The sequence below is a fragment of the Netta rufina genome (assembly GCF_964035555.1).
Source record: "Netta rufina genome assembly, chromosome: 19".
In the NCBI taxonomy this organism is placed as follows: domain Eukaryota; kingdom Metazoa; phylum Chordata; class Aves; order Anseriformes; family Anatidae; genus Netta; species Netta rufina.
Genome location: NC_140143.1, coordinates 2655876 through 2679576, shown reverse-complemented (window position 1 = coordinate 2679576; position 23701 = coordinate 2655876). Strand labels below are relative to the sequence as shown.

Here is a 23701-nt window from a genome sequence, read left to right as displayed (position 1 = left end):
TGGGGCTGGGTGTGCAACCTACACAGGCAGAGATTGCGACACAGCCACCAGGTTATGTAAAGAAATCTGGATTCATATCTTCTGTGAGGGTTTTAGCTCCAGCAAACGAGCTGAGTGCAGGCATAACGCGTGCCTGTTTTTTTTTTTTTTTTTTTTTTCAGGAGGAAAATCCTCTCATTAATCTTTACACCAGAGGAAACGAATCCTTCCAAAGAGCTGACTCATGGAATTGCTGATATGAAGAGCAGGAAGGGTTTGTTGGATCAGGCATGGGGATGTTGCATGTAAGAATTGTAGGTGATATAAATTCAAACTCTTCTCAGGGCTGGCATAGAGCACCACATCATTTCCCATGTCATGCCACTGAGACACTTCCCATGGCAGGGTTTGGGGCCCTGCACTTTGCTTGCCCACAACAAACCAGATCTGATGGGTTTCAGAGCACAAATTAGGGTTGGCACCACTGCTCCTGCAAGGTCTGCCCGGCTCCTGACCATGGCCATACACCATTGCCCTTCTGGGACACCTGGAAACACCCAGGACACCCAGGGAAGGCCGTGTCCTGGTTTTGACTTGTGGCATATTCACTGGCCATTGCAGCAAAAAGATAAAGCCCTGAGCAGGTACGAGGTTAATTTTCAAGTGCAGAGCAACTCTAGAAGGGACTGATGGATATATAGAGACGAGCAGAACTAGCAGCAGCTTTGCTTTCCAGAAAGATTAACAGCAGCTCCCATCCCTTCCCTTTCCAGAAACTCTGCAAATGTACCAGGACTTCCACTTTCCACAGAAAATATTTCTGTGCTGCTGCCATGACCCTCGGTGGGTTGCGAGCCCTAAATGCTTCCCTGCCAGAGGCTGCGCCAGAGGAGCACGTCCCCCGTTACTACTCTCGTTTTCACACGCTGCTCCTGCCCTGCCCTCCAAAGGCTTTGCAGCTGGCAGCTCTTCAGCTTCCCCTCGGCTAGCACAAACTCACAGTGCGGGCCGTAACAAGCTGCTGACAGGAGGCTGCTGCTCCGGGGGTGCGAGGAGCACTCCGACCTCGACTGCAAAACAGCCAAGGCGAGCCGTGCCCTGGGGGGTGGCTGCTTGCAGGCTCAGGACCCCTGCCCAAGTGGTGACAGCCTTTTGGGGGGATCCGGCCGCTGAGCTGGGTGTGTGATGGTGCCTCGTGGGCACCAGGGCAGATGGAGCAGATATTTCCCCGTCGCTCTCTTACTGGCCATCTGTTTGCTGATCCGGGACTTTCTGGCTGGAGGTCGTTTCCATGAATTCAGAAAATGCAGCTCCAACGCTGTGAGCTGACCCCAAATTCTGGCAGCCCTGAGGCCTGCCCAGGCTCACCAGCAGCTCCTGCAGCACGCAGCTTCTTCATCCCCTGCCCTGCCAAAACCCCTCAGCCCCACTGCAGCCACCTCCATCCCCAGGGGGAGGAGGGTGAGCGTGCTGAGCTACTGCTGGGGGTCCGCAGCAGTAATGACACATGAGGGTGTTGCTGCGGTTTCTATAGAGACATTTATTGGAAGGATATAAAAATACAGTGTAAATTTTAATAAGATGTATTTAAACGTGTCTCAGGCACAGTCCCACATGTTGGCAGGAGACGAGCCCAGGAGATTGGCAGTGTGTCCGGACTCCCTGCTGCACCCAGACCCACCGAGCAAAGCATAACCTTGGTCCCTAGAGATGAGCCAGGACCCTTCTCACACCCTTCTGGTCCCTCTGCTCCCTCAGCCTCTGCTCTGAGCTGCTCCCTTCGACAAGAGCTCTTGCAGCGGGCAGCATTTCATCAACCAGCCCTCAGAAACTCAGCCTGGGGCAGGGCTCGGTGCAGACACCCCCAGAGTCCAGGTGAAATGCTGTAAGAAATGCCCTTGGCAGAGCTCCTCCTCCTCCTCCTGGTACACCGATAATGACAGTAAATATGTGCAATATCACACCACTTAGGTTAATACGGAGTAATGTGTAAATGAGCATCGTGGGTCTCTAACTGTCCTCCTGCTGCAGCTGTTTCCATTCGAAAGCCCCATCCAAAGCCAGATCGAAATTATCCTTCTCTTGCTCTCGGGAGAGTTCCAAAAACACCTGAAATGGGCAACGTGAAGTTCGGATCACTTCTCAGACCCTCCCTAACCCTCTGATGCACCTTTGCAGGTGGCGCAGCTCCTGCAGTTTCTTGCCTCCTGCCCAGACCTGGCTTCTGTTCCTGCTCACGCCTTTGCAGCACGTCTGTCACCTACCTGAGCCAAAGTGTTCAAGGAGAAGCTGTACTCCTCGAGGCTGAAGTTCTGCTTGGCTGTGGAGAAATGGAAATAGAGCTGAAAATTACCAGTCGGTGCTCCACCTTTTCAAAAAGCCATCTTCCCTTGCTCTTACCTTCCTCTAGCTTGGCGAAAGACTGGGACAGGGGCAGCGCGTCTTCCATTGGGACCTTGTAGACGAGCAAAGAGGGGAACCTGAGAGGAAAAGAAGAGGTGATTCCTGCTTGGTATTGATCATTGTCAATACTGTTTTTTACCATGAAAAATGCCTTTTTTCATGTCACACTATGAGCTGGACCTGTGGGTGTTTTATTGTGGGGATGGCAGCAGGGCTGGACTTGGTGACATTATGGGACCAGATCCCCACAGAGGGACTCTGACCCCTCTGCCTCTCTTCACCTGAATCCTGCATTTGCCCACTGCACTGGGCACACTTTTGGGGAAGAGGTAATCCTGGAGCCTCTGTTCATCCTGTATTTATACTCACCGCTCCTGACGGGCTGCACTCGGGAAAATCCTCAAAACCTCAGTGTGGAGGAGATCCGTGCTCTCTGGGTCCTTGACTTTAATTTCCAGCAGGTAGCCTTTGCCAAACTTGCTCTTCAGGTACTGAATGGAGCCAATGCACCTGCAGAGGAGGGGTAAAGCATGAAGTCAGTGTGAAACCACTGATCCCCAGCTGTCTGCTCCTGCCCAAATCGTCCTGCAATGGGGAGCACTTCATAACGCCCATGGTGGGGGGCTCAAGAGGCTGAGGCTGGAGGGGAAGACCCCATTGGACCCAGGGGGGCTAAAAAATATTTCCTGTCCCAGCCACATTGCTGCCCACCGTAGCTGCCCGGCCACCAGGATGGCCACGCGGTCACACACTGCCTCTGCCTCCTCCATGTAGTGTGTGGTCAGAATGGCCCCCGTCTCCTTGGTTTTCAGGGCAGCACGGATCATTTTCCTGAGGACACAGAAAAAAAGAAAAAAAAAGAAAAGCCAACACTCCCTAGAAATGCCAGACATGTTTTCTTAAACCTTTTTGCCCCTCCAAATACGCCTACCCCTAAAACTAACATAAAAGGATATAAAAACTTTAGACTGGTGGCACTTGGAAATAATGAGAATTTTTCTTATTTTTGACTCAAGTCCAATTATGGACTTTTAAATCCATATACAACCATCCTAAAATCTACAACAAGGATGGAATCAAAAGAAAAAGGGCTTCTCTCTTCTCGCTCATGCATTAGTTGGGGAGAACCAGGAAAACAGCGATTCTGATAAAACCACTGGCCCAACGTGAGCAGCACTAACTGCAGATGAGGTAAAATGCCCTTTACCTAACCCTACACATTTACTGCTCGGTGCCCGGGTCCTGCTCACCAGACACAGCGCTGCCCCTTGGGGTCCATGCCGGTCGATGGCTCATCCAGGAGCAGCACCGCGGGGTTGCCCAGCACGCACATGGCGAAGCAGAGCTGCAGAAGGGAAAGGGGCTGGGGTCAGGTCTGCTGCAGCCCCCAGCACCCTGTCTGCAAAGAGCTGTGGGCAGCATCACATTGCTTATGGGAACTGAGCCTCTGGTTTTAGGAGACACAAACTTAGAAGATGCTGGGTGAGCTCAGCCCACCGTGGGGTGCAATGAGATGCTCTCCTGGGGGCTGGGAGCACACACAGGTCCCACTGCTCACAGAGGGCATTTTGCAACGCTCAGCATAGGATCAAAAAATGCACCTTTCTGGTTATCCCAGCAGATAATTTTCTCGCTGATTTTTTTAAGTAGTCCTGAAGCTCCAGAGCATTCACTATTCTGTGGGGGAAGGGAACAAAGGAAAAAAAAAAAAAAAACAACACATAAAAACCGACATTTTTGTTATTCCCAATTGAATACTCTAATCAGAGGTTTCCAAAACAATAAGAAAACAGAACTTTCTTCCCCTGGTTCTTGGCTCCTGTTTGTTTTCATTAAACATTTATTGTGTTGTAAAAATGTGAATGAATATTTGAAGCAGAGTGCACTGAATAGGCCACAAACTCTTTTCTAAGAACAATCACTCGTGTCAACAGCATTATAAATCCACTCCACCTTGCCGGTGTCAGCTCAGCAGGCAGCACTTAAGCACCCTTCTTGTAGTGCCAAACAATAAAACCCGAGATTTTAGAAATGCTTCCTGCAGATAACGTACTTAAAAGGGACGTCAGTGGTAAATCTATCCCCACCAAACACACTTAGGTAAATTGGAGATTTTCTCAGCCCACTCACTTAATCGCAGCATTCAGCACAAAATCACTTTTGCAGATTCATTTCCCGAGTTCCTTCCAAGGTGCCCCCTGGCTCACAGAGGACTTTGACCTTCTGGTCTCCTCCCTGTGCCTTAGGAAGAGGAATAAAACCTTGCCCAAGACCTGGCACCACCCTGCCCCGTACCGGTTGACAGCAGCAGCCGTATCCTCCTTGCGCACTCCTTTCACAGCCGCGTAGACCTGGAGGTGCTGGTGCACGGTGAGGTCCGGCCAGAGCGGGTCGTCCTGTGGGCAGTGCCCCAGGTGGTCCTGCAGGCAGCATGTTGCTCCTTCTCGCCTCTGCAGCAGCACCTGTACAACCACGCCGATGTTTCACCTCTCCCAACCTTGCGCAGACCCAGGCATAGGGCTCAGAGGAAGGCCAGGGGGTTTCAGCGGGATTCAACGGGGAGGGAAACCCAAGAAGCAAAGGGCTGATTTTGCAGCCCTTGGCTGCATGGCTCCTAAATATAGTCACGGTGAATCCAGGGAGATGCAAGTGATTGGTAAAGCTAAAAGTGATTCACAATCATTTTTATTAATACACCATTTAATTTAATGGCACAAAGGATTTGCTTAAAACCTTGGTCCCTCATACTGCTTTGAAGAAAATCATTCAATAGCTAGGTGCAAGCTTTGCACGTGCACTTTTTGTGGACATTTATCCCTTCTCTCCAGACTCCAGGTGCCTCCTACCTGCCCCGCAGTCGGTGTTGTCTCTCCAGCAATCATCTTGATAGCTGTGCTTTTTCCAGCTCCGTTTGGCCCCAAAAGTCCCAATACTTCCCCTGAAATCAGGACAAAACACTTATTAGTAATAATCACCATTTAACAAATATATCAGGCAGAGTCCTATTAAAAGAAAAGAAAAAAAAAAAAAAAAAGCTTAAAAGAGAATGTATTAATAGCAAAGATCAAATAAAATTAAACAGCTGTATAAATATATACTCTGAGAGTCCATAAATTACATTTCAACTCTATAGCCAATGTGAGTCTGAACACTACTCCCAGGTCACCCAGGAATTGCAGTGACTGCTGCAGAGGGGGTTATGGCATTTTAAATCAGAGGTCTAATTGGATCAGAGACTAATTGGATGCATCCACCTTATTCATTACCACATCGGCCATAGCACAGACATGCCTTAACCATGGAGCAAACAGATTCTGCCTTTATGTCGTAGCTCAGATGACTGAGACTCTTCAGAGGATTATCTCTTTGGGTATGAGCAGCATCCAAAACAGGGTGAGTAAAACAGTTCCACTTCTCACCTTTATTAACACAAAAGGAGATATTTTTGGTGGCCATTTTCTTCTTCTTCTTAAAAACAGAACCCGCTTTCTTTGTTTTATATTCCTTGCACAGATTGCTGACAATAATAACTGATTTCTGAAAGCAAGCAGGAGGAAGAAAGATTAGTCTATTATATTGGGGAGCATTAATACTTCAGTAATATTTTTCCATTAAAAAAAAAAAAAAAGCAAAACAACTTATAAAGATCTTTGAATTTGATTTGTAGTTCTCTGAGAGTCTGAGGAGTGCTCTTAAAAGCTTTTTTCCCTATCCTGATGGGACCCATCCAGTCCCTTTGAGGGCTGGATTTTCCCAGTGAGGAGTAATACAGCCAGAGCATTGACTTGCCCTTATTAATCTTGTTATTTATTTATTTATTTTAACCAGAAGTCCTATTACTGATATCAAATAAAGAGGGAAGGACCACACTCAGTCTTACCTCCTCCTGACTCGGAGCTATGATGGCATTTCTCACTGCTGCTCTTTCAGCTTTAACATCTTCATCCTCCTCTTCTTGCTCCTCAGGATGCTGGTGGCTGCTCTCATTTCTCGGGGAAATTCTACAAACCCAACAGGTTCATCTTAGCAGTTTAGTCTTTACCCTTGTTTTCCACCAACACATTTTGGATAGGCCAAGACTGGTTCAACATTTCTTTTTTTTTTTTTTTTTTTTCTTTTTTATCATTATTTTCTGCAGGGCTTTCTGCGTTGTATGGAGAAGCAGGCTAGTACCTCCTCACAGCACAGGCAGCACCATGCGGAGGCACTAAAAAGCTTGAGGGCTGTTTTATGCTATCATAACATTGCAGGATTTAAGAAGGGATTTTAGTTATAAAAAAACCACCAGTAGTAAAAATAAAGAAAATAGAAATAGGGACATGAAAATCCTGACATTTGATCTAAATGTCTTCAAGGAAAAGCAGTGTGCCAAGAGATTAGATCTCGCATGTGCCTGGGGTGCATGTGTGTTTATACAAACCTAAATACCGGGTCCTTTCTCAGAACTGTTCTTCCATATTTTATCTCCAAATACCGAAGAAGAAAAATGAAACCCACAGAATGGATATAAGGCTGAAAAATAGAGGTTGGCACATTAACAGCCTTGCCTTCCTTTCTACTGTGGCTGAAGCTGAAAAGATGGAGGCAGTGTTATAAAATAGGTGAGGGGGAAACCCAGTGTGTGGAAAAGCCCATTACCATCTAACTCGGGGTAATCCTGAAGGCGGTGAACTCTGCTATCATTTATCAATGCACGAAACATCAATGGCAGAAGCATTAAGCGAGCTAGGCTCATTTCATTTTCCCTTACCTGTTTCAAAGGAGCAAAGCTATTTTTGCACAGGTGGGCAATCTGTCATCCAGACCCCCTGACATCCACCTTCTACATGAAACGAGCTTCCTCTTAGCTGAGGACAGGGTTTGGGAGACACACATTTCTAAATCAAATTAATCTTAAATGTTTTCTTACTGCAAAGACGGCTATTAGCACATGGTTCCTGGGACTAGCAGCAATTAAGTCAGCGTCCTCTACAAAAATCTGCAAGAATAAAAATATATATATGTAGTGAAGACCTGCAGATTTTTAATATAAAGCTGGCTAGTGTTGGAAGGCTTAAATACAAACAGAAAATACAACAACATATAAAAGTTTCCAATTTACCCAAAATGTTTACCATACAGACCCTTGGACTTGGGCACCCCAGTTCCAGAAAATGGCCCAGAACTCAGGAGGTGCATCAGACTTTTTGGGGGGGATAATGGTCTATTAGAGGAAAACATCTGGTCTCCTCCTCCTTGGGGGCCCAACAGAGGGGGACAGGATAAAGCAGGACTCTCTTCTGTTTGGACTTCACTCCTGAGTCACTTATATCACATAAAAAGTCTTGCACTTAGCTGGAGGGTTTTGTTAAATTCTGAGCTGCCTTTCCACGATCACCCCTAGCTGAGAAGAAGTAAAGTGCCTCGTGGGTTTTCATAACGCTCACACGCTTTCCATGCAAAGTCAGATGTATAACCTCAAATTTTCTCTTATGGTTGTTTAGGCCAAGTTATTTGACTTTGCATGGAAAGAATTAAGATTGCTTACCTAATCTACAGGCATGGCTCAACTGCACGAGAAGTAGCCCCTAGCAGTAACGAGCAGCTGGATAAATTACATCTGATCTGACATGGTTATCCAACAATGCGCTCTGATGGTTTGGAAAATCCTACCCACACGAAGAAACTAATGAGTCTTCCCAGGACGCAGCATGCGATCAGCACCAGACTTTGCTTGCCAGAACAAAAGCTTTTGTTGTGCAGCATTCGTATAGAGCTGTGGGTCTCTCGCCACCCAGTGCCCCTGCCTACCTGCTCGCTGTTGATCGTAACGCCCAGCAGTGGGTACAGGGGAATCAAGAGAGACATGAGGTAGAGGGAGACACTCATATCAAGTGTGTAATCCATGACTCGGCTGATGATAAAAGACACGAGGCATACCTAAAAATGAAACAAGAGAGTTACTCAGCTGATACAAAGGGTTACACTCCTCACTGGTCATGAAAATTACATAGATGTACATTTTCAGTTCCCTGTCGAATTGCTCAAAATGGACAAGAAACATACAGAGAAAAAAGGGTAAGGATGCAGAAGGGTAAGGATGCAGAAGGCACTCAGCTGTCTCTGCCTAAGGGAAGGCTGCTGGCTTGGGCCAGCTGGGGAAAGTCCAGAAACAGGGCTGCTTTGGGCAGAATAAAACAGTATGGCATCCCATCCTGTTCCCATCCCAGTCCGTGCCAAATACCCACCTGAGCTTCCCAGAATAAGGGAACGGAATACAAGCTCCCTATTAGTTTGCTTTTGAAACTTTACCTTGAGAAAGACCTTTGAGCAAGATTTGCAATTGTCCAAAATGTGAAATGAATCCTTATTTCCAGAAATGTGAGAGCAAAGGGCTGGGGGAAATGGGAGGGACTGTCACTGAGCAGAACAGAGTGATGCTAATGTACATAGAACTGCCTACTATAAAACATATGTCCTTACCTATGTCTTGGACCTATACTTGATATTTTGATCTCTAGTTCATCTTTAAGAGCTCAGAATACTTTTCTGTAAACCCTACATCACATTATCTAGCCATATGCTTACCACGATCAGGATAAAAGACCAAAAATCACAGTTCCATCCTTTGCGAAAGATGAAGGAGATTAAATAGATGAAGAGAACAATGGAAACTCCGTAGCCCAAAGCACCCATGACCTGCAGAGAAAAGTGTTTTCATTAGAGAAAATGGAAATGTGTCAACAACCAGAAACCTGTATGCAGCAGTGTGGTTCAGTTTACATAGTCATAAATTAAGATCAGGGCATTCAGAAATTACCACAAATTGACTGCTGAGTGTGAAGGAACGTATTGAGACAAGATTTATTGCCTTTCATTTCCAGCTGGGGAAATCCTCATAGGAGGTGAAACGAGGAGAAGGGCAGTAAGGATTTGGGAACCTGTAGGTGTGCCAGTGTTGGCTACACTCATGCATTTTAGTCCTGCCTGCTGAAAATGAACTGCTAAATCCTGCCATGGTCCTGCATTGTTTTATGGAGATTTCCTGAAAAAAGCTGCCTCCCTAGACGTGGCTGCTGTCTCAGCTACCCTTACTCTTGCTCAAATCATTACCCAAATCCCGCACTAATGAACCAACAACCACCAGGAGAGGACGTACCAGCAAGAAGATGTTGCCGATGCTCCCAGAAATCTTGTTGCTCATGGCGAACTGAAGGCCGAACATGGAGAAGAGAAGGAGCCAGCAGAGAGGGATGTCCACCAGCGCCTGGCCACACCAGTACGCCGAGGGGAAGAGCCCCGAGACCCGCAGCTGGGCACGAGCTCCTGTCTGGGAAGGCACATGTTGGCCAGCTGCCATCTGGCTGGTTAAATGCCAAATTTATTTACTTATTTATCATCTTCTAGCATTCTGTGCTGGCTCATGGCCACATAGTGAAAAAATCCCTTGAGATGCCCATCGTATTCAAGCATCTTCATGGCAATACAGTTATGAACCCCAACCTGCTCCATTTCAGTGAATTTACCTTGTAATCCTGCAAGTAGCCCATCGCAAAGTGAGGAGGAAAACCAGGGAACAGCAACAGCATGTAAATGAGGTAGAAAGAAACAAAGTAATCCCAGAATCGTGGATTATCTATCTGAAAAGAGAAGAACAAAAGGTTTGTAGAGAACATGTGCAGCGCAGTGGCTGGATGCCACAGTTCATTTCGCTGCATTTCTCGAGGAGTACAAGACAATGAGAACAAGGCGGGCCTTTAGCCAAATTTTGGCAGGAGGAAGGTTTTCCTCACAACCACAGCAAAGTGCTTTCACTGGAGAGGAGAGGCTCCACGTGCCTCCCTGCTGCAATCTGATGGCTCACTGAGACCTGAAGCCTTTTTAAGGACAGTGCTTTGACACCCAGCTATCAGACCCTGACACTTACAGAGAAAAAAGGGTGACTCCAGATCCGAATGTGCGTGGTGGAGTTGAGAGCTCTCAGCAGAGCGTTGCTGATGATGTTCACGAGCACTGGGAAGCAGTTGACGGCCTCCATGTGGCACAAGATGGTGAACCTGTAGCTCTTCAAAGAGCAAGAAACCAAGGTGAAAACTCTTGGCCAAGAGAATCCAAGCCTGAAATAGCTAATTCTGCTTATGCCTTGTGTGTCAATTGCTTAATTCTTAAATTGTTAGGAAGAAATAGTAGGGCAAGAGGAAAAATCCTCACCTGGCCTTCACGAGACACTTTTATAGCCCCATTGTGTTTCAGCTCCTCTGTGATATTTTCCTGGCTTGTGATTTCCACTGTGAGATCTTGGCTCTCGAGAGTGTGGATAAAGTCTTCAATGCCTGAGCCTGGTGTGAAAGCCAAAAGCAGAGGAATCATAATACTGAGCAACAAAAGAGGCTTTGATGGTTTCTTTTTTGAATCCATGACCACCAAACAAAACCAGACAAAATCTAATGACCAGGGACGCCAGACAGCACGTCGTTTTTGTGAAGTTAATGGATTACACACTCACAGACTGAATTTTTGCCCTTTTTTTTTTTTTTTTTTTATTTAAATAACATCCACTAAGAGGAATGTCAAAGGTAAAACTCTGGAAGCAGGATGATCAAGGATTAGTGTGCCCTTGCTGGAGCGTGGTGCCCAGTAAGACGCACACTCTGAAAAAGCAGAATTTGGGGCAGGGAAAGAACAGCCTCCCTTCTAATCCCATCTGCTGGGATATCCCTTTTCATGTCTGCATCAGGACCTCACCAGCTGCTGAAGCAAAAGTAGGCTTCATCCACAACCCTCTAAAATGGTGATTACCCTGCTCTTCTCTCACCAAAACTTTCACCACCCTTTACACCCCCTTCATCCTACAACCATCATCCCTTTCCCTTCTTTTCCTTAATGGGAGAGAACAGCACCGAACAGGACAGGATGACAAGGAGCCTCCCTGCCCCTTCCCCTCACCCGTGCTGTTGTGGACCAGCAGGCTGGTGGTCTCCGCTGGAGCCCTCTTCCCCAGGGGCATGAAGTACCGCGCCGAGGAGAGCTCCCAGGCGCTCATGCTCTGCCAGGCAGCAACCAGGGCCAGTTGCAAAACCAGAGGAAGCAGAAAAACCACATAGAGCAGCAAACTACATTAAGAGAGAAGTGAATAAACACTCGGAAAGCGGGTATTTTGCAGACTGTGTGTGTATTGGGAAGGATATGGTACCCCCGCATCTCCCTTCTCGTGTGCCAGACTGAAGACTGATGGGGCCAAATGAGCTCAGGCACTGACAACATGAGAGAAGTTTTAAAAAAATATAAAATTAAAAAGGAAGTCTGAAAGCAATATCTTCCTTGCTGTTTGTACACATTAGTTTATTTTAAAATTCTCTTCCCTACCTGAAATAAAACTGTTCCTAAATTATCATTTTATTCAGAGAGAAAATTGGTTTCCCTTGCATAAATCACTCAGTGTAGGAAAGAAGCTGCACAAAGGATACCAAGTATTAAAACTTTAAAGAGAGAGGGAAAGAGAGAGATGGGAGAGGCACGTGTGTGTTTGAGGCAGGTTTTATATTACTGGCACTGGAAAGGAAACAGCTTTCCTCATCTCTAAGTGCAGATTGCCAAAACCATCCATAGCCAAGACATGACATCAATTACTCCAGATGCTCATCAGAACACGAGTGTGAAAATCATCCCCCCTGCTGTGACCGCATTGAGCTCCAGCTCTGCTTGAGAGCATCCCTTTGGTACTCACATGGACCGGAGGTTTTTCACTGAACCCTTGAGCTTTAGGAAGTGCACCCAGGCCATGGCAGAGACCTGCTGCCTCCAGAGCGCTGCGCCGCTCACCATCGCCTTGCTGGTGCCCGAGAGCAGCAGGGAGCCTGGCTCCATCTCCTCAGGGCACCGCGGTCCTGCTTCTGCCCACTCCTCCCCAGGGATGTGATCATCTGTAGAGCACACTCAGTTATGTCTGAAACCAGCTTTTACATTACAATGTGGGGAAAAGTACGAGCCCCCTGGTGATCGGCTGCTGGGGTTGTAAAGCAGCCGGGCTCTTTGGCTGGGGGTTGTGTGTTTGCGGTCACACTTGTACCTTCTTGTCCCAATGTGGCTTCTTCTTCCAGCCTCAGGAAAACATCCTCCAGGGTTGTCATGCTAACTCCATAATTGATAATTCCCTGGTCGGAGCAGCTGTCGAGGCCACGGAACAGATCTGTGTGACACAGAGACCGTCAGTGCCTTCAGGTTTCCTGCACGAGCACGTCTCGAGGGACCAGACCTTGGTGCAGCCGAAGTCAGCAGGGAAAGGGGTAAAACGTTAACTGCCAGGATGCAAAGCATTTGGAGGGAACCCAAAGCTGCCATACACATAAATCATGTTTCAGACTATGCCTCCGGGGCAGCAGCAGGGCCATGGGGCTGCCAGACTGAGCGTGGCACACGTGGGTGAGTGAGCACCTGCCTGCTGCTGCTGCAGGTACGGGGTATGGTACCAGTTACATGGAGTTTCCTCTTATCACTGTTATTTCTTTTACCATCAAGAAAAAATAACCCACAGTAACACATGTGGCCCAGGTTGCCTGTCACATGTTTCATTACAAGCAGCAGAAGAGCTTTCATCACACTGTTTGATCTGAACTGTATGGATGCCCGAATTGTAGGGAGAAAAAAAAATACAACAGTTCTGAAGTCCTCATGTGACCCCTGCTGAGTCTTCTGAGAGTCTTCATTTCTCTTTCCTCACATACATTTCTGATTATTTTTATCCCACTATGGACAATTCTCAATTATTTTCATGTACATTACCTGGGAATTTATTCACGTTTTCTAATGGCAGTTTATATCTCAGCTCATATTGGCCGTGTCCCGAGAATATGACGTTGGGGATGTGCTGCTTAACCAGAGATGTCACGCTCTCTACGTTACAGGATTCACTGACATGGATCCTGTTCAGATGAAAAAAAGCAAAACAAAACACAAGACAGATGGTTAATTTTTATAAAAACAAAACAAAAATGAAAAAGCACTGTATTTGCTAGGATGGATAAAATAAAAATTCCAGCAAACTTCATTAATTCTCTCGAGCATAGTACTGCTTCAGTTAATTTAACTGAATATGAATTCAGCTCATTTTGCTGCTTTAACAGTTTCCTTCTTACAGTCCTTCTGGCAGATTCCTGTACATGCATATTCCCAGACACAAGTATAGGGCTGAAGCAGATACCTTAAATGATAGCCGATCCCCCATTTTTTCTTCAAGAACAGGGAAGAGCCAACACACTTCAGCCTCCCATGCGAGATAAAAGCCTTGCGGTCTAAAGAAACAAAACATCAAAGGAATTTAAAATGTATAGTGGTGTTTTGTGTATATATATACACACATATTATTCTTTTTTTTTTTTTTTTTCTTTTTTTTTTCCCCAAAGGCAGATCAACGATGTTCTTTGCTTTTCAGGGGGCAGATCCCTTTGACCCAGGTTTTCATCCCAAGCAGGTTGGCCTGGGGAAGGCATTCCTGTGCCAGGGATGTTCTGCATCCCTGCAGAGGCTGAGCCTGTGCTCACCGGCGAGGATGTCGGCCTCGTCCATGAACTGGGTGCTGAACAGGATCACCCGCCCAGCTCTCTGCTCCTTCAGCAGGCTCCACACCTGGTGCCGGGAAAGAGGATCCAGCCCAGCCGTCGGCTCATCCAGCAGCAGCACCTGCACGAGGGATGCACTCAGGCACTTCACTGCAGGAACACTTGCCCACTTTGTGGATTTGGTGGTCCCTGAGAGGCCAGGTCCTGGCACCAGCAGAGCCAGGCCACCTGGTTTGCAGGAGCAATCATTCCAGGAGCTGCACAGAGCTCAGGCAGCTCTCTGCTTTAAACTAGATCAGCAAAATTAAGATTAAGAATTTACCATTGTTCCAACATAACGATGACCACATTAAAATTATCAAATGGACCCAAATGTTCCCTACATGACAGAGCCATAGGCAATATACCTGGTAATTTAAAATTAAATTTTAATAAAAAAAAACAAAAACAAAAACAAAAACAAACAAACAAACAAAAAAAAAAAAAACAAACAAAAAACCTAAAATTTAAAGCCATAGGTAATTTACCTGGGGGCTCCCAAGCATGGCTATCCCAATGGATAACTTCCTTTTTTGCCCACCGCTGAGTTTCTCAGCTTGAGTGTCCTGAACATTACTGATGTCCAGCAGCTCCAAAATGGTTTGCACCTAGAAAAGCACAAGAAAGTCCGCTCCCAGCACCAGCTGCCCTTCTGTACTTTGGGAGCCACAGAGGAGATCTGGCTGCCTTGGGAGCAGCTCCCAAGGGTGCTTCCCAGTGCCTGGCTCCTGCCTGCCCCCCAAGAACGCCCCCTGCCCTCTTTAAGGCAAAGAGTTGAGTAGTTTTGGTTGCACTGAGCCCCCAGATCTGCCTGGCAGAAGCTCTACACCAGCTTCAATTTTCAGGGGAAACAGCCAGCCCTCTGAGCTTTGCACTGCCCAGCAAACCTTCGTTAAAATGAGGGGTTTGCCTGCCCTTGCCAGGCAGTGATGCCCTTCAGGGGAACACCCCCTTACCTCTCGCTCTACCTCTCTGGACTTGATGCCCTTGATCTCTGCAAAAGTTCGCAGGTTTTCTTTCACCGTCAGGACTTCGAACTGTACATTGAACTGTGGGCAAATGCCGATCATCTCTCTGATCTCTTCCCTGTCTCCTATTTCAGAGAGCTTGTAGTCGTAGATGGTTGCAGAGCCTGTTTATACAAATAAGCACAAGGGGTGGGAAAGAATTGGTCTTTAGAGGTCCTAAATCAACCCCCCCATCCTACCCTACCCTTTGCAGTCCTACCTTCAGAAGGCAGAGTCAGTCCGCTGAGGACATTTAACAACGTTGTCTTTCCAGCCCCACTGTGACCGAGTAAGGCAGTGATCTGACCCTCATAAATATTTAAAGACAAACCTAGAATAAAAGCAACACCAAGTTTGGGAAAAAAAGAAAGAAGTTTTACTTGCCTCTACTCATTGTCAAAGGCAAGACAAGTCCAGGAATATAAGAACTGAGTAGCAATATTCAGTCAGAAGTGCATTAAGCAAACTGAGGAAATGTTCTGCAAACCTAGAACAGATTCTTCTGCCTTTAATTTGTAATTAACAAAGAGAAAGCAACATGACAACTGAAAAAAAGCTTTCTTCTTCTCTTTACTCTTACTGGGAATGGAAAATCAGTCAAGAAAAACTGAATAAAATCGTAATCAGTTGCATCTGTATCTTAGATAATTTTTCAAGCAATCCAAATATTGTTTTATTTCTTTGGCCATCTGAAATATTTGCACAACTTCTTTTCCTCACCTTTAACAGGAATTAATATCACAACTTTCCTACCTCTTAAGGCTTCTGTTTTCTTGTCTTTCTTTTTATATGCCTTTTTAATATTGTTGAGTCTAAAAGGAAGGTAAGGCAGATATTATTTCAGGATTCCCATAAACACACTTCCCTGTTGCCCCTTCTCATTTCTGTGGGTCTTGATTTGAAATGACAGCAATGGCATGAGAAGCATGAGGTCGTGGCAAAGTGACACTAGGGTCCGGCAGGGTTGGGCATGCTCCATCTGCAGATGTGGACATCGCTACCTGGCATGCACTGACAGCACCAAACCTTGAAAAGACAAGGTCAGGCCCACTGCCAGGGGTGGCTTTTTACTACAGGCTGCCCTCCGGGTTCCCCTCGCTGTCTATAATAGATGTTTAACCAAGTGTATTGCAAAACAAAACAAACAAAACAAAACGAAAACAAACCCAGCAATTTACCTGAATTTCACCACTAGTGACCAGCATGAATGACCTATTTAACTATACCCTATTTTACCATTTTCACCCTAATTTTTCTATGTGAAACAGGTTTGCAAAGCCCTCATGGACATAGAAACTGCCTGGATGGATGGAAACAGAGCTGATGACAGGAGTGGTGGAGTACTGGGAGCATTGCCCCAAGATACCAAAGGGCACGATTAGCAGTGCCTCCTCTCTCGACCTGATGGCCTCCTTCCCCATGAACTCGGCAGGCACCGGCTCCACATCATCTCCTGGGGGCTCCTCAGGGCTCCTTGCACTGTGGGGTCCCTCCCCAGGGCAGCCCCTCCTGCTCCGCATCCAGTACGAGGGCTTCAGGCAGAAAAAAGCTGGGTGTGGGATGCCATATTTCCCTGAGAAGCACAGAAAATGATCCGTGGTTACCCAAATACACATTCAAAGTGTCCTCCTACTGCAAACATGCTGGAGTTTCTGAAAAATACCTGTCTACCCCCAGATTGGTGCTTTGTCCTGTTAAGAAAAGGTTGGGGATTTTCATCAGTGTGCATAGGAGCTGGGTTAAGCAGAACAAGAAAGGTGGCTTCAGAGCTATTTCTAATAAATTCCAATGTTTATATAATGAATTAAAATATTGTCCAAAACATAGTAAGACTATTTTCTCAGAAACAGCTCAACAGCAGTACAAGTATAAGTAGAAAGGAAAACAAAACCCTAAATACTCTGTTATCTTTGATTTGGGAATTACAAGAATATGGTAGACATAAAGAAGTCCCTGAGCAGGGTAATACCTTTTTTTTCAATCCAAATCCTATTTTGTTTGACTTAGACAATGGAGCAGCCCATCAGCTCCTTGAGGAGCTATTACATGCAATCCATATAAATCAAAACTATAAAAGAGGAAAGTATGGTCATAAATATAAATTGCTCTTACCCGGCAGAACTTTGTCGAAGTACATGGCTAACAGCATGTACAGGACTGAGTCGAAGATCAGCATAATGTAAGTTGAAAATAAAAAGTATGATTCCTCCATAAGGTTAGAAAAAGAGAAACCTATTCCATATTTTTCCAAATGGAAAACCTGAAATAAAGGACAAAATTGAAGAGAGGGGATTTGGGATTTTTTCACAAAATTGCTCTGAGGGGGCCCAGGGCAGCAAGTAGCTGGGATGGTTCATTGGCAGAGATAATGCCCCATACCTTGGCAATGCCAGCATTAAATGCAAAAGGACAAAAGAGACCCAGAAACCACTTCAAAGGCTCTGGAAGATTTTCTATCAGCACTGCGAGGCTCAGGCAGCCGAAGAGAAAGGTGATGAGGAACCCCATGGAGCCAGCGAGTTTGGATGTCCGTAAGAGGGAGCAGAGCATGAAAACCATGTGGATCTGTAAGAACAGAGGCTGCCTTCAGGCTCTGAAGGAGAGAAATATCCATAACCAGTGACATTCCTACTTGCAAAGAGATCTCAGGGGGGTTGGGTCTGTAATAAAATATGCTAACATCCTTTCTCAGTGGGTAGACCTGAGTTTCAACTCAGGTCTTTCTAGGCCACATCCATCCAGCCTGTCAGACCTCCAGGCTGCGAGTCAGATCCCAGCACTGAACCAGAAAAAACACTCATTTATTTCTCTTAGCGTGACCAAGTAAAATTTACAGTCCTGGCCACGGTGCGCGTGGCTCTGGAGCAGTGTTTTGGCTCATCAAAACCTTAATAAACCATGCAGTGGGGAAATTTGGTTCTCAAACCCGACTTACACATGCGAGGCCATAAAGGAAAAACAGCAGCAGGACAGCAGGGAAGCTGCTGACGTAGAAAGCCTCCTGCACCACGAGGGCCGTCAGCAGGCAGGACAGGATCAGCACGTAAACGGCGTAGAGCAGGCTCCAGGAGAGCCTGGAGATGGAAGCCTGCCATTACTTTGCTGTTTAATGAGGAACTGTTGTTACAATTTCACACCAGGACCATTTTAAATTAAAACATTAACTATTTTCTAGGGTGAACCCATTTGTATCCTATGCAAAGCAGACAGCATAGCCCACCTTAGGAAATTCCCAAAGAAAAACAATACTCAGCTGCCATACTCAACCCTTCTGGCTTGTTCTTAGAGTACTGGAGAAAACTTAGAAACCCATTTAACTAATTAACATGGTGTGCAAGTGCCCAAAGTATATTGTTTTTTGGCAAACAGGCATTTTAATTACGATGGAACTCACCAAAATGCAATGTCTTGCAGCCCCATTGTCTTCATGAGTACTTTGAGCTTTTTCCTTTCCCTTACGACATTCATTGATAAGAAATACATGAATGAAGAGAAACACATCACTATAGTAATCATGAAATAACTGTACTCTAGTGTAATCGAGTAGATGACACTCCGGGACTTCATACGGACACCGGCAATTGACTTCATTTCTTCCCAGACAGAATGATTTGCCACCACCTAAAGGAGTTCAAGGTCAAAATCTTAACATTTAATTTATTTTCTACAGTGAGATGGAACTGTATAATGAACCTCCTGATTCATCAGCCCTAGATTTTTTATATTTTTATTTTATTTTATTTTATTTTATTTTATTTTATTTTATTTTATTTTATTTTATTTTATTTTATTTTATTTTATATGCAGCTTTGTAAACAACATCAGGAAGCAATGCAATAAATCCCAGTAGCAAGGGGCTGCTCACTTGCATGTCTGCACGTCAGCTGGATTCTCTCCCTTGTCTACAGAGAGAAGAATCCTTCCCTCACCCAGTGCTGAGGATCTAGATACACCAGTGCCTTACACCCCCCAGGGCCCTGACTCTCACCCTGGGGATGAGAGCAGCCTGGACAGCTGGGGGTGCACAGCCAGGTGCAAGGGCCCCTCTTCTGATCTATTTTTGAAGGACAATTTGGGAAGGAGAAATGACAGACATGCCTACTTTGAAACCAAATCATCCAGCAGCTGTTCATACTACCCCGCTCTCCTGCAAGAATTGCCTTTTCCTTGACATCTGGGAAATCTCTAGACCAAATCGTGGCGTTACGTTTGGTTCCCAGCCTTCAGGGCTGATTGCAATTTTGAAGATAAACAGAAGTTAGTACAAATCTTCGTAATGAAATCGAAAGCAGTCCTCTTCTGCAGGAAACTGCTGATTCCATCCAAGTTTCCACTGTCGCTGTCAATAACACTCCAGCAGCTGAGTATTTCATGTTATTTTTTTTCTGGAGAGTTTTCAGACAAGCCTGTCCCTTGTTATTGTCCCAGAACAATTTGTCTTTCCTAGACAGAGTTTAAAATACAAGGAGACCTACTGCAGTTCATAAATCTGATTTACCTCTATGATAGCAGCATCGATGCTGGACTGCAGGGACAGGAAACCTTTGTACCAATACTTGGGGCTGTCACAGTATCGTACTGAGAAATTGTAACAGGTATCTGGAGGGTGGAAGGAAAAGGGCATCACTCATACACCACTGTTGATTTAATAGAAGAGGAAAATTGAAGATTCAGATGCTCTACAGGAACCAATAACTTAAAAAAAATGACAGTTTAATAAAGGCATCAAAGAGCACAAGAAAACAGCTGGGTACCTACCTATGTATCCAAGGTTGTCATTTGGAATAGCCACATTCCCAGTAGGAAACCGGAGGTAATAGGAGAAGTTGTTTTTAAATACAACCCCTATAATTTCATTATTCGAAATCCAGGCTTCCTCCAGGGCTCTCTCACTGTCCATTGCCTCTAGCTTTATACCTGTGGTTTGTAGGAAGAAACACTGCAATGAGTTTCTGCGGTTCTGGAAATGGGAGCACAGGCTTTGGGGATAGATCCCGCTTTTGTCAGGGTTGCAGCTCCCCTTCTGCAGTTCTGCTCACTTTACAAAGTGGCAAAGATTTTAGGCAAAGCTTTACATTGCAGAAACACACACCAACCTTTCTAGTAGTTTAAATTACCAGAATTAGTTTTGAAGAATATTTGTGAAGAAATATTTGTGAGAATAGGGCATTTGGGATGAATTTTCTCTACTGACCAAACATACTTGAAAATAAGTAACACAAAACATAACAGATTAAACAAAGACAAAGCTAAATATTTAAAAGACAAAGTTATACCTGTCATTACAGACTTCAAGGCCACTGCATTCATTATCTGCCTTGTGGTTGGGGTGATGGGTGTAAAGGCGATGGTGACGCCAGCAGCATCATAGGCAGGGTCATCCAGCTGCCCGAGGTAGCTGTGTGGCACCTCAGGGTAGGGGATGTGCAGCATGAAGTTGCCCACAATGAACATCAGTGGCAGGAAGAGCAGAGACAGCATCCACTCCTAGGTAAGGGGAGAATGGAGAAGGGAGTTTAGTAGTATAGCAGGATAGGAGCATCTTCTCTGCAGGATCAAAATACAAACACGAGGCACTCGGTCACACCAGTTTCTTAGACATCAATTAAATAACAAGGTCTTTGGGTTGTGCACATCACCTCATCCAGGGAACCCATTCGTGCTCTTGTATGCATCAAAAAATACAGATATCAGTTAAAAATGCATAGCCTCATAAGGCATTCATTACCAGCAAAGGCTTCTGAAGCGTAATTTAGCTGTTAACATCATAAAAAGAAATTGAAGTATAAGGGAATGCAGGGGTTAGACAATCTTCAGTGGTCACTTTATTATTATTATTATTATTATTATTATTATTATTATCATTATCATTATCATTATCATTATCATTATCATTATCATTATTAAATGAAATAAAACTACCTGAAAGCTCTGCATTTTCATCCTCCATTTGATAAGTACATTTTTCCACAAGAGAATTTTAGTTTGCTGGAACACACTCAGATTTCTCTGAAGTCTCCTCATCTTTGAGTGTACTAAAAAAAATAATAATAAAACATTACTCTTGGATACAACCAAAGCTGGAACTGCAGCAACTGCTTTTATTTGCACCACCTCTGCGTGTGTGCCAGGGCACCCTGCTCTGCAGATCCCACTGCCACAGACCCTCATCACCCTCAGTGCGTTCCCCATCCTTGCAGCTCGGCATTAAGACACCAATTTTGACCCAATTTCCATGCGTCCATGCTTTAAGAGGGCTGGGAGGAGTTAACTGAAGTTGAAATCAGAGTGCATGACATAATTGGCTTGGTTGGCCTTAATATCCAAGGAATGACAACTACATGGTCAAGTAAAATTGCCAAACTCTACTCGCATGTAGTTTTCATGTGCTATAGGCTCAACACCAAGTTGAGCAATGCCTGGCCATGGTACAAGCTGAGCTCATGCAGAAACCAGAGTCAATTGAAGGCAACTGGGAGCTACGAGAGAACAAATTCTTGGAAGTGCATTCAGAGAGCTGCCATTGTCGGGGTTTTTCACGGGAAATGAGAGAGAAACAAACAGCCACGAGTGTGCATTGGTGGGTTGCTCCCAAAGAGCTGGCAGCATCCTTACGATCTGTGGTCAAAGGAAAACAGGGATTCATTGCCTGGATAATGACTAATGCTGGCACGGAGGCAAAAAGCGAGCTGGAGTAACACTGCGGATGAAGTATGTCTATGTTAACCATCAGGAAAACAGTCATGAGTAACTTTAATGAGTGAAAGGACACAGTACCAGATGCAAAGGGACTACGCTCACATAAACAAACTGTTTATCTTCTTCAAGTGTTTATATTAACATTTTTCCCCTCCCTTATTACTCTCCACGCCATCCACTTGAATATCCGACATTGTACGATTTCATGGACGCTGGGGCCATATTTTTATTTTCTCCTCCATGCAAGAAGTGTGCACCCCATGCAGCACCTGGAGATGCTCTGGCTTTCAACGGGGTCTGGACCACAGCAGCAGGGTTACCTTAGGCATGAATGAACATTAATCCTGAGCTCCTGGCCTCACTGGCAGCCAGAGCATCAGCACAAGTGCCTGAGGAACGGCCAGGCTCTGCCGGAGAGACGTGGGGGGAACCAAGCACTCCACAAACTGCTGCAAGAAGTGGTGTTCCCCTGTGGGACACGTCGGGAGGAGAGGGATGAGCATGTTGGCTCGGTAACAAGAATCTGCTATTTCGCCATCACGCTCCAAATGCGTTCTTCTCTTACAGATGCCCTTGTCCAGGCATATAAAAATATGAATTCAGCCTTTGGTAACCACTTCCAGACTTCCCTGAAATTGTGGAGTTGACCTGAACTCGGACAAGCTGACCCATGGCTGGATTTAAGCTTCACAGCCAGGAAATCCCGGGTGGGACAGAGCTGGCCACCAGGTCCCATCGCGGATGTCCCACGTGTCCCTCCCATCACCCCCACCTCTGCCTGACCCCAGCCGGTCCCAGTGGGAATTTTTAGCAGTGAAAGACAGACAGAAGATTTTTTTTTTTAGGATCCATCTTTAGCTTACTCTGCATGTAGGACAGAAATCTGCTCCTCTGTGTGCTGGAGGACCAAAAGTACTGAACTCAGCTGAAGTGCACCATATCCTCCCAGCACCAAGAACTGCCAGAAATACACCTCTGCTGCAAACCAAGCTCCATTTCAGTGTTATCCCATACCAAAGCAGGGCTGAAAAGTCTCTGTCACATTTAAAAGTGACAACAAGCTTAAGCACAAGCTTAACTCAGCCTGTTAGAAAGACACCCAGGGACCCACCTATGCATTTGTGTCTCTCGCATCATTATTTATGCTGTTCCTAATAACTGATTTTTTCCATCTCTTTTAAATACTGATTTTTGTTTGTTTTAAGAATAGTTAAGCCTTACCTTAGTGGGAAGGTCTGAAAGGAATCCAAAGATGGCTCGTTGCAACGTGCCCGTGGACGCAGGGATGCTGAGGCTCCCTGGGAGACGCTGGCCAGTTGCTGCAGTGGTGCTCGGAGCTCCTCTGCTCACGCACTCGTTTCTTCATTCGGGCATTTCTGCCAAAAGGCATTCCTCACACGGACCCGCGCTTCTCCTCAGCTTTCCCCCCCCCCGCCTTCCTCCTTGGCAGATTTTCAGATTTATTTATGTTATAAAAAGCAAACTGAGCATATTGTTGCGGAGTCGCCGAAGCCGATTCTCTGAAAAAAAAAGTTACTCAGGAAATTCTTGAGTCCTGGCCAAGAGAGGAAAAATAAGCCCAACAATAAGCCATAGAAAAATCCTTCATCTGGCAAACTCTTACGCCTTTCAGCGCAGCAATGGAGACTGAAGTCAGCAGCAGTGTTTCGGCACACTGCTGGAGGTGGAGGAGCGACCGCTGCCTGTTGCTTATCTCTGCTGACACCGGTTTTGTTTGCAAACTCAGCGCCACGAGCCCTGCTGTGGGAAGAGCAGTGAAGTGCTGCCACCTGGATGGGAACAGCCCTTCGGACTACAAAGCCTCTCGCCAACATCAAAATAAACTTTTTTTTTTTTTTTCTTTTTTTTGACTGACAGCCTGCTTCTAAAGGGCACGGTTTTGATTTTGTGCCCAGGCTGGGGATGTGGCCGCGGAGCCCTGGGGGACCCTTGGAGAAGCGGGGTGAGAAGGAGAGGCTGGACATGAGGAGGGGTTGGAGCTGCTGCCTTTGCTCTGCCCTGCAAAACCCTCTGACA

General features: G+C 45.7%; 1 protein-coding gene across 1 annotated transcript; it reads right to left on the bottom strand.

The window, feature by feature from the left end:
* Positions 1–1558: 1558 nt before the first annotated feature.
* LOC311216880 (ATP-binding cassette sub-family A member 10-like) lies at positions 1559–23012 on the bottom strand. The gene is made up of 39 exons (XM_084298476.1): positions 22886–23012; positions 20888–21000; positions 20242–20452; positions 19724–19882; positions 19464–19564; positions 18360–18586; positions 17901–18039; positions 17345–17530; positions 17078–17225; positions 16367–16538; positions 15719–15777; positions 15186–15296; positions 14915–15090; positions 14447–14566; positions 13902–14040; positions 13562–13652; positions 13144–13283; positions 12431–12550; positions 12089–12284; positions 11308–11474; positions 10573–10700; positions 10289–10426; positions 9888–10001; positions 9521–9691; positions 8950–9060; positions 8173–8301; positions 7292–7360; positions 6803–6894; positions 6263–6383; positions 5802–5919; positions 5229–5320; positions 4678–4844; positions 3984–4059; positions 3633–3727; positions 3094–3213; positions 2752–2892; positions 2380–2459; positions 2244–2299; positions 1559–2088 (listed from the first exon to the last, which is right to left on the bottom strand). The coding sequence occupies exons 2-39, from the start codon at positions 20987–20989 to the stop codon at positions 1990–1992; spliced, it is 4881 nt and encodes a 1626-aa protein (XP_084154602.1). The 5' UTR covers positions 20990–21000; positions 22886–23012; the 3' UTR covers positions 1559–1989.
* Between the last annotated feature and the right edge of the window lie 689 nt (positions 23013–23701).

Excerpts from the sequence above, each read along its gene's own strand:
- LOC311216880 (XM_084298476.1), bottom strand. The coding sequence starts at position 20,989 with ATGAGGAGACTTCAGAGAAATCTGAGTGTGTTCCAGCAAACTAAAATT. Across the intron at positions 15,297-15,718 it reads GAAAACAGAAGCCTTAAGAG|GTTTGTCTTTAAATATTTAT; the intron begins GTAGGAAAGTTG and ends CTTTTATTCTAG. Across the intron at positions 2,089-2,243 it reads CCTTGAACACTTTGGCTCAG|GTGTTTTTGGAACTCTCCCG; the intron begins GTAGGTGACAGA and ends TGCCCATTTCAG.